The 10,225-nt window shown below is 41.2% G+C and overlaps 1 protein-coding gene across 1 annotated transcript; it reads right to left on the bottom strand.

Annotated features, from left to right (window-relative positions):
• Positions 1–1,983: 1,983 nt before the first annotated feature.
• LOC110924405 (calphotin-like) lies at positions 1,984–3,270 on the bottom strand. Its single transcript, XM_022168413.1, has one exon. The coding sequence runs from the start codon at positions 3,268–3,270 to the stop codon at positions 1,984–1,986; it is 1,287 nt and encodes a 428-aa protein (XP_022024105.1).
• Between the last annotated feature and the right edge of the window lie 6,955 nt (positions 3,271–10,225).

The following is a 10,225-nucleotide window of genomic DNA, read 5'->3' as shown; positions in this document are numbered from 1 at the left end:
GTGTAACACAACTGGGAGTTCGTGACCCAAGCATACTCTTAAATTCTAATGATACAAAGCTATAGTCGGCACCAGTGTCAAATAAAACAGACGCAAAGTGTTGATTTATCGGGAACGTACCAATGACAACGTTTGGGTCCTGGCGTGCTTCCCTTGCTCCAATGTTGAATACCCTTCCCTGGGCTTGATTAAGTTTTGGGCATTCGCGCTTGAAGTGCCCAATGTCTCCGTAGTTAAAACATCCTGGTCCTCGACCGTTACCATTACCGTTACCGCCTTGATTGGCGTTAGCTCCCTGGTTACCAGCTTGATTCCCATTCCCGCCATTTCCTCCCTGATGGCGGTTTCCATTCCCTCCTCCATGACCTCTTTGATTTCCATGACCAACACCATTACTAGCCCAGCATGTCTCATTTGAGTGGCCAGTCTTCCCACAAGACTCACATTTCCTGAATTTGCATGGGCCTGGGTGATGATATTGGCATGCATCACACTTTGGCAGGGTGCCCATGTATCCTCTTCCTTTGCTTTCGACACCAGTTTTGGCCCTGGCTGGTGCACTTCCCTCTTCTTTCTTGCTGACACTGCTGGTACCCTTTTTGAAGTTTGAGAACTTCCTCTTGTTCTCACTTGGTGATGGTTCAACATGTGTTTCCTTCTTTTTCGGTTCAGAGATTGAAAACTTGTTCAATCTGATGGCTTCCTCTGTAAGTGCCACGCTAATATCAATGGCTTTGGTAATTGCTGGAGGCTTGGACGTCGTCACCATGCTCATGATCTGGGGTGCCAATCCCCATATGAAACGCTCAATGTGTTTAAACTCAGGCTCAACCATATACGGCACAACGCGTGACAAGTCGTGGAATCTTTGCACATATTCAACAATCTTTGGACCGTCCATTTTGAGGTGCCAGAACTCAGTTTCCAGCTTCTGTATTTCGGCCCGTGAACAGTATTTCTTCCTCATGAGCTCCTTCAGCTCATTCCATGTCAGAGCATATGCCGCTGCCTCTCCCAGGGTCTGTACTTGAAGGTTCCACTAGGATAGGAAACCATCAAGAAAGAGCCCTGTGATGTATGTAGCTTGATGTTCAGGAGCACACTTGCTCATCCTTAAAACAGAATCCGTCTTTTCCGTCCATCTGACGAAAGCAACAACACCCCCAGTGCCATCATAGTTCAAGGGCTTACAATCCAGGAATTGTTTGTAGGTACAGCCATTCGGCGGGTTGTTATTGTTTGAGGTATTTCTGCTTGTTTCGGCACGCGAGGCCTCATAGTCTGCTATTGCCTTTGAAATACGTTCCTGTAGTTCTGCTTCAGTAGTAGGCAAGCGTGTGTCTCGTCGTGGAGGCATCTTTCATAAGAAGATCGTAACAGTCAGGTCACAGTATGTATAGTAAGTAATATGCGTACGTAATAACACTAATTAACACCATAACACATAACATCCCATGTCATAATCATAAACAAATAAATCAACAATGCATGAAATGAGAAGGCTGCGATTAAGCTTTGCATAAAACAAAACCACCAATACAGTTTTACAATTGTATCATATGTCAAAATAGACTAAGGGCTACATCACCCTTGTCTGAGTACAATAACAACTAAATCAAAAGTCAAAAAACGTGGTCTCAAAAGTCTTCATAATCATGGCTCGAACGCTGTCTTCTCACCAAGAGTAGCCTGTCTGTAGAAGATCTGGAATCCCTAATGCCCCTAATGCCCCTAAGACCCCTAATACCCCTAATACCCCTAAGCTGACGGTGGAGGAGGTGGAGGTGGAGGAATGAGAACTAATCTGCGCAAATGCGCCAAATCCTCCTCGAGAGCATGGACAACGCGTATGAGGTAGGCAATCTGCTGGTCCCTGGTGAGGAAACGGACGTCAGAATCAGGGTGCAGTCCGAGAGGAGCTAGTGGTGTCGCGAAAGGAGACTGGCCATGACAAGGGGTAGGACGTGGAATCCTCTCCAGCGTCTAGATTTGTCGACTCAACGCATCCTTCTGTAACTGCAAGGATATGAGTATATCATCCATGGTATATCCCACATGGAATGGGTGGTATGGGTCTGATAAGGGCATAACATTTGGCGAGGGCCACAAGAATGGCTTGCCCGCTGGTGCAGCAGAAGTAAAAGCCGTGTGTGCAGTCGGTGCAAACGGGGGTATGTATGGAAAAGCGACTGATGTCAAGGGTGGCATGTGACCATGCAGGCCAGTAGAAGGTCCTTCCCCTGGACGGGGAGGGGGTATATCCTGAAGAAAAGTAGTGGGTAAGTCGGTGCGGTGAGTGTCAGATACGTGTGGGCAGAACAGTGGAACATCGACTGGTGCATAAATAGGTGCAGTAGGTGGGGTGACGGGTAGAACAAATGGAGGATAGTCATCATCATCCTCAATCCACCCGTTACGGGTATCAGCATATCTCGGATCAATATGTGTAGCGAAGGGTGCATGATCATCAAACATCAGCATGGGGTCAGGTATAGGTGCAACAACTGGGACCTCAACAGCTGGTGGTGCAATGAAGGGTGCATCAGTGACGGGTGGTGCAACGACTGGTGCATCAACAGGAATAGGGTCGGGAGAGATAACAGGCTCTGGTGCAGCTCCAAGCTCTGGATCAGCTGGAGCAGGCTCAACAGGTATAAACTCGACCTCAGGCTCTGGGTAAAAGTCATGGAAAACAACGGGTGCAGCGGACATCGCCATGTCTGAATCGGTGTCTGCGGAGTAGTGCTGCACGTCCTGGGCGTGAATAGTGGTAGATGATGCAGACTCAGGCGGGTAGGAAACGGACGGATCAGGTAAGGCCTCCATAGCAGGAGCCTCGACAGGTGGTACAACAAGGGCATCATCAGCAGGAATCTCAACCATAGGAACAACGGGGTCAACAACCGGGATATCAGCTAGAGGAACTTCATCCTCCATCGGGGCCCCGCCATCCTGGTCTCCCTCCGGGGGACCCTCGATAAGTAGGTCGATGTCATCATCAGGTAGCGCGTCAAGAGGCTGTTCCTCAAAGGGAACTGCAGCAAATGGGAGAGGGACAGGGATCGGGACAAGAGGTAGATCCTCTCCCGGTGGACCATCAGCTAAGGGCAAGTCGTCTCCGAATACTGGTAGGGCAAAAGGCTGAAAGTCATCCTCATTGGTGCTCGTGGTGTCTGAGGTATAAACCTCCGGGTCCGTGGCTATCTCGTCATCCGAGGTAATGGCCATAGGGTCGATCGTGTTGGGCACTCCACTATCAGAAGATGCCATGGTGTCTGTAACACAGCCACAACATATGCACATAAATCAGATAAGCATGTAAACAAATTGCAATGTAATCATGTATGCATCCTAGTCTTCCCAGACTATCCCACCCAATCTCTTAGACTGAATTCCCTAATCTCTAAGACTAACTCCCTGGGCTCTAAGACCAAACTTTCCCAGTCTCTAAGACTGAACTCCCTCAGTCTCTAAGACTGAAATTATATACATAGCCTTTGAAATGTGTATTTGTGCCTTTTGTTTGTAAAAAAACATTTGTTCCCTGGATCTGGACATTTTGTGCATGCAATGTAAAATTGTTTGAAAGCGTTTTTGTCGGAGCCCTAGTGATCATAGTCTAGACTCGAGAATGAATCCTAGTTCGCTATGATCGAAGCTCTGATACCAAGCTGTCACACCCTGGCTTTTGCGGAAGCGTGGATTATTTGGTGTGACTTCTTAATACCATAGCAACAATCACAACAATGCTATATGATGAAAATACGTGATGGTCATCCATTAAAATAGTTTAGAATAATGCATAACATCTTGCCTTAAAACGTCAATCCCAAAACATATTACAAACCATGACATTGTTTAAAATGAGTTCATCAAACTCAACAAAAGACTACCAACAAAACGAGGATTTGAGACATGCAACCCGTCCAGGAAGGAGTTACACTTCCCAAACCTACGACCCTGGATGACATCCTTATTTAGTATGCAGCTAACATGCATCACTTGCAAGATCCGATTAATTCCCTGAAATACATGTAGTTTAAAAATATCAACAAAAGTTGAGCGAGTTCATGTGTATGTTTGTGTGTATAAGCCTTTAAAATAAGTCTCGTATGTATAAAAGTCCCTGGTATGTAGCAATAAGGAAAAACTGATCACCATTGGGTTGCAAGGCCAATAGTATGTGTGAAACTGGTGTAGGAAGACTCAAACCTAGCAAATTTGTCTCCGGTATGAAGACATAGTCACCACTATGGGCCGCCCCGACCTCATGGGTGTGGGCTCGCTACACCCAAATAGATCTATCACTCATGTCCCGTGGTCCTACAATGAGGATTAATGGTCTTAAGTGTCATGCCCACCGCTCACTTGATCGTGTAGTAAACACCCTCCTTAAGCTAACCATACCATGTATAAAATGTCTGTAATAAATTGTAACATGTATTCCACCCCTGAAGTATAAAACTAAAAATAGTTAAGAGAAAAGGGGGACATGAACTCACAGTAGTGCGTCTTGTACCGTCTCAAACTCTGTCAGCTACATGACAACCTACAACGTACTAATGTCTATTAGACGAACGGGCCGTGCCTTGGCTTAGAGTTTAAGGTTTTGAGTTACGTTTCTTATATTATTCCGAGTGATAATTATGTGTTAAAATAATCTATATTTTAACTTAATCACATGTCATGTTGGATTTTTGGAAATTTCGCCATAGTCTCCTTTGTGTTAGGATTTTTGGAAATTTCGCCATAGTCTCCTTTGTAAATGGAGGTGTCCATGCTAAATGGCATATCATTTTCTTTAACATATATCCCGTTAGATCGTTCTCACATAACCAACCCGACATTTAGACATGCAAAATATTACCTATGTCATTTCAGCTTTAATGTTCAAAACTGGACTGTTTTCGAGCATTTTAATAAAATAGTTAACTCATTCCAAAAATTCCCAAATTTTTACAGAATGTCCTATACAATCGAAATCTTATTGTTTAAAAATATCGGGGTCCAATTGATTACCAATATTTTATAGGAAATCATTTACCATACTGCAATCAGATTTGTCACTTTCTAACTGCAGTCTACGGAATAATTCGTTTAAAATTCATCGCAAGTCCGATTGATGAAATTCCAGTTGGAGGATCACGCCGACATCAGTGATCATCTACAATATAAATTTCATGAGCTGGTTCTACTCAGATTTTAAGTTATGACTAAAAATACAAAACACATTTTCTGCAGTAAAAACGCAGCTTGAGCTGCTGTCCTAAAACAGTCCTTTAAAAATAGTAAACGACCTCAAAAAATTACGATTCTAGTGCCATTTGATCCGTTTTTCAAAAATGCATAATTTAGGCTTCAGAAAGTCAGTTTTTCGATTTATAATGATCCAGTTACAGCCAGTTGAAGTTGGCTGATAATGCTAATCAGCATGCTTTTTATGATGTAAATGTTACTAAAACGCATCAACGAATGTCCTAACAACGGGTTTATCAAGAAATTAATGATCAACATCATGCATGCTTTAACCAAACTTAATCCAACTAGATTTCATCATTATGTAAGTTTATGTTCATGTTCTTTGTTCATGTTCTTTTCATGTTCTCGTGTTACACATCAACTACAATCTTTCGAATAATCAACGTAGAAGTGACCAAAATTTAAATCGAAGACTTACAACTAGCACAAGGGCTAGGGATGAACTTGTGAGCAAAGAATGGTGATGAAAATGGCGTGAGAATGCAAGGGGTGATGTTTCTTCAAGTCCTCCAAGCTCCAAGCTTCACAAGACTTCTTCTAGCACTTGATTTGAACTTGAAAATGGAACAATGGATGAATGTTGGAGTGGTGAGGGTGGTGGCGGATGTGGGCAGCCGAGAGGGGAGGGAGAGAGTGAGGATGTGAAGGAGTGATCTTGTAGAGAGAGTGAAATGATGAAGCTAGTAACCACTCTACTTGTAATCATTCATATTTCTTGGCAAGTGAAGCAAATAAAGGGGTCCAATCAAATAAAAAGGGAATATTTATTAGGGGATTTAGTGATGATTATGGTGGGTCCCCTATATGAGCTGAAAATAGTGAGGGGGGGGGGGTTATTTGTAAATTTTTATTATAAGCAGGTGATTACTTGGAAGGTTTAGTGAATTATCTAAGGTAGTAAGTGTATGACATATTTATATAGTGTGTTGGGATTTTTGAGATCATAATTGGTTAAAAATAATAAAATAATATTTTTGACAAAATTTTGGTATTCCGGGTAATGTCCGGTTGTTCGGTTAAGTACCGTTCCGATAAAGTGTTAAATTGTACCGTATAGTGTCTTTTATGCATCTTTTTGTAACACAATTAATTCCCAACACTTAGGAAAGCATTCAGGACCATTTAGTCAAATCTCTGCATAATACGATGTGTTAAAAGCGGGTTTTTTTTTGCTGAAAATGCAGAATTCTGTACTTAAAATGAGTTTTAGGAACTTTCCGGCACTCAATCTATCACCTAGTGACACAGTCTTATGGTCCTCACTTCCTTATACCCATACTAGTGTAGTACTTTGTCCCTGGCCCATACTGGGTCTCAAAACACCGTCTGTCTATGTACTGGCACTGTCAGTATATTCCTGAGTTATCCGCTTAACTGTGCTAACTGTGCTTTGTGCATCAGGTTTGTCACTAAAGTTTGTATGTCATGAATGGAGTGACAGTATGAAATGTGATGCATATGTATGTACGTTACAGAAATCAGAAAACAGTTTACGTCATCAGTTGTAATTAAGCACAGTCATTAAGCACGTAATTAAGATTAGTTAATTGTACAGATACCTGGTTTAGTGAGGGTTGTCACATTATTGGATTTTACTTTATGCTTCCGCTGACACTTAAACTTGGTTTTGGATGTTTGCTTCGTAAACACTAGACGTATTGGTTTTGATGGACTTTGTTTACTTTTACTTTTACTTATTCTTCAATATGATTGGTGGCATGATCCTGGTCAGTCACACGCCTCGCGGTAATACTTCGCAGGTGGATTTTGAGGGTGTGACAAAGATAAATCTTTTATGTATTACTTTTTGATTTGGAATCTTTGGCTCCTTTTTAATTGGGTATGTAGTTTTTTTATATTGAAGGCGCATTTATCTAATCATTCTTCATATGTCGTTTATTCACATATTCGTGTCTTTATGGTCTATATAAAGCGCGTTAATTGCCTGGAAGGGGGTTAGAAGGGTGGTTGGGTAAATTCTATGTCTCGTTCAGTGTATAGATCCTGAAAGAACCTGGTTCAAGCTTAGTACTATTTCACGAGCGGACGGTCTTAACCCCCGCGGGAAAAGTAGGAACCGCTTGAATCCCTTATCTATAAACTACTATTAAAACTTTAAACCAACCCTGCGAGGACTGTATCCCTGGTGACTCAGACCAAAGGGTTGAGGGTATAAGCTGCCTGGGAGGGGGCCTACCACTTTTCGAATTAATAACTTACTTAATTATCTTTGAATAATCCGACCTTGCGGGACTGTATGCTTGCTGACTTAGACCAATAGGTTGAGGGTAACGTTTCCTGGAAGGGGGCCTACTACTATAACTTAAAGATCATCTCTTAAAATGCCCAAAGTGCGGAAATCATTAAAAGGATACATAAAAGAGGAGTTGGAACCAAGTGATTCTTTCTTGTCTATTTGTTTTTCCTTATATTTTATTTTTGCTTTTTAGTTTATCTTTTTATTAGCTTTAAAATCTTTTTCTCAAACTTTGGTTCGATTATACGTTAATGATAAGCCGGTATTAAAAGCTCTTGTGTTCTTGGACGACCTCGGTATCTTACCATCACTATACTACGTCCGCGATGGGTGAACTTGCCACAATGTGTGTGTAGAGTGATAGTAGAATATCATGTTTTATAAATTTAAAACTTAAATCAGCGAGTAAAAAAAGCTAAAAATATATCTAAAAACATATACACACCCGCACACGTCAAGTTTTTGATGCCGTTGTCGGGGACACAAGGATTTTGAGAAAACTTAAAATTAGTTAATCAAATTCTAACATTTTTCAAAACTACGCACCCGTTTTTAAAATTTTTTCTGTTTACAATAGGTTAAACACGGGGCCGTGTTACTGGGATACGCCCCCATGCTGCAACTTTTCTTAAAAAACTTTTTCAACGCCCAAATACAGAACTGACCACGGGGGCCGTGCCAGTTCAGCATGTGGCCGTGGTCAACAATCTGTTAAATTTTTCTTATGTTTTCTGATCCCGAGGCTCGTTATTCTTTTGGGTATCTTCCAAAACAATGGATTACTACTTAGAAGACTATACCTACTATATTGAGGATGACTATGAGGAACCATATTGTACCATTTGCGGTGAATTCCATTCGGTACACCATTGTTACCTTTTCAAACCACCAACCTCATACACCACACCAAGTTCTTCATACACCACTTATGAAGAACCTAGGTTTGAAACCTACACACACCACCAACAATCACTCCTGAAGCCGAAAGAGTCATACAAAGTTTTAAAAATCTAGAACTCTTAATTAAGAGATCTCGAGAAAAGGAAGAGACTATTTGTACTAAAGAGGTAATAATCGACGAGGTAAAAATAGAAGAACAAGATGAAAAACTTACGCATGAAACAAACCAAGAAGAAGGTAAGTCTAAAACTAACGATTTTAAACTAGAACAAACTTTTTCTGAAATTCACATTTTACAACCTTCTTTTAAAATCATTGTTTGGTATCTCCTCATGCCATGTTTTTAAAAGAGTTAAACACTTCTACTAAAATCGAGGAATTAGTAAGCGTCACGTTAACGAATGATCAAACTTCGCTAACAAAAGATGAATACCATGAACTAAACATAAAACCGGTACCATGTTTTTTTTCAAAACATCTTTGTTAGTAACGTGCTCATTGATAAAGATCTTTGCGTTAACATAATGCCAAACTATATTTTGGAAAAATTGGGTACTAGTGATTTTTCTCCTCTTAAAATTCCTATTTTTCTATCTAACCGAAAAATGATTAACGCCACGGGAATGGTTGAGGATGTCTTAATTCAAACAAGCCAAGCGGTAGTCCCAACCGACTTTATCATCCTAGATGATACCCCCCTCGTGTTGGGACAACCATTTCTAAAATCCCATCAAACCTTGACCTAACGAAAGCAAAATAACCTACCACTTCAATAAGGGGCCGACAAAAGGTACGTCGATCTTGACCAATCAATGAAATGTCCAATTCATGATGTCGACCTCCTAATTGAAGATGAAGCAGAGCCACCCGATACGGAAGAAATGGAAGAGGAATTTGTCGAAGAGGAAGTCGTCATAGAACAAATCTTTTTGGCCATCGATCTTAATAAAGAAGAAAATAAGCGGTCTCTTGAAGAACCACCACCACTTGAACTCAAGGAACTACCAAAAGGTCTAGAATACGCGTTCTTAGACGAACATGGTAAGCTCCCCGTCATTATTTCTTCTAAACTAACACTTTTTGAAAAAGAAAAATTAGTAGAACTTTCGAAAAAACATAAAAATGCAATCGCGTGGAGGCTCATGGATATCAAAGGCATCATCCCATCCATGTGCACCCACAAAATTTTGATGGAAGATGACTATAAAACGGTAATATAACCACATAGAAGAGTAAATCCAAACGTACAAGAAGTGGTTAAAAATGAAGTCATCAAGCTACTAGACGCCAAACTTATCTATCCTATTTCCGATTGCCCATTGGTAAATCCCATCCAAGTAGTACCAAAGAAAGGAGGTATGATGGTAATAACTAATGATAAAAATCAACTAATACCAACGAGAACCGTCACCGGATGGAGGGTTTGTATCGACTATCGTAAGTTAAATGAAGCAACAAGGAAAGACCACTTTCCTTTACTGAAGGGGTATGGTCCCAAAAACCTCGCGCAGGCACATAGGACCATACCACAACTTCACCAATAAGCCCTCTTTAAGAGAACCCTGCGCGGCCGTGCACCGGTTCTAAAAGAGAACTTAAAAAGAAAACAGTTTTTAATAGTCCGCGCACCAAAAAGGAACTAATAAATCCTTGCGCAAGATCATATAACAGAAGTTGGGAGTAAAACTCTGAACAACATCTCCGCACAAATATCATCCAGACTTGGATAAAAATAACCCCTGTCATAGTAGAATTAGCATAAGGAAGAGCCACATAGGATTACAGCTGTAATCCTTCTAGAAGGTCTCA

The sequence above is a fragment of the Helianthus annuus genome, chromosome 17, assembly GCF_002127325.2.
Source record: "Helianthus annuus cultivar XRQ/B chromosome 17, HanXRQr2.0-SUNRISE, whole genome shotgun sequence".
Lineage (NCBI taxonomy): Eukaryota > Viridiplantae > Streptophyta > Magnoliopsida > Asterales > Asteraceae > Helianthus > Helianthus annuus.
Note: the sequence above shows the minus strand (reverse complement) of the source record. Positions and strands in the feature narration are given on the sequence as shown.

Excerpts from the sequence above, each read along its gene's own strand:
- LOC110924405 (XM_022168413.1), bottom strand. The coding sequence starts at position 3,270 with ATGGCATCTTCTGATAGTGGAGTGCCCAACACGATCGACCCTATGGCC.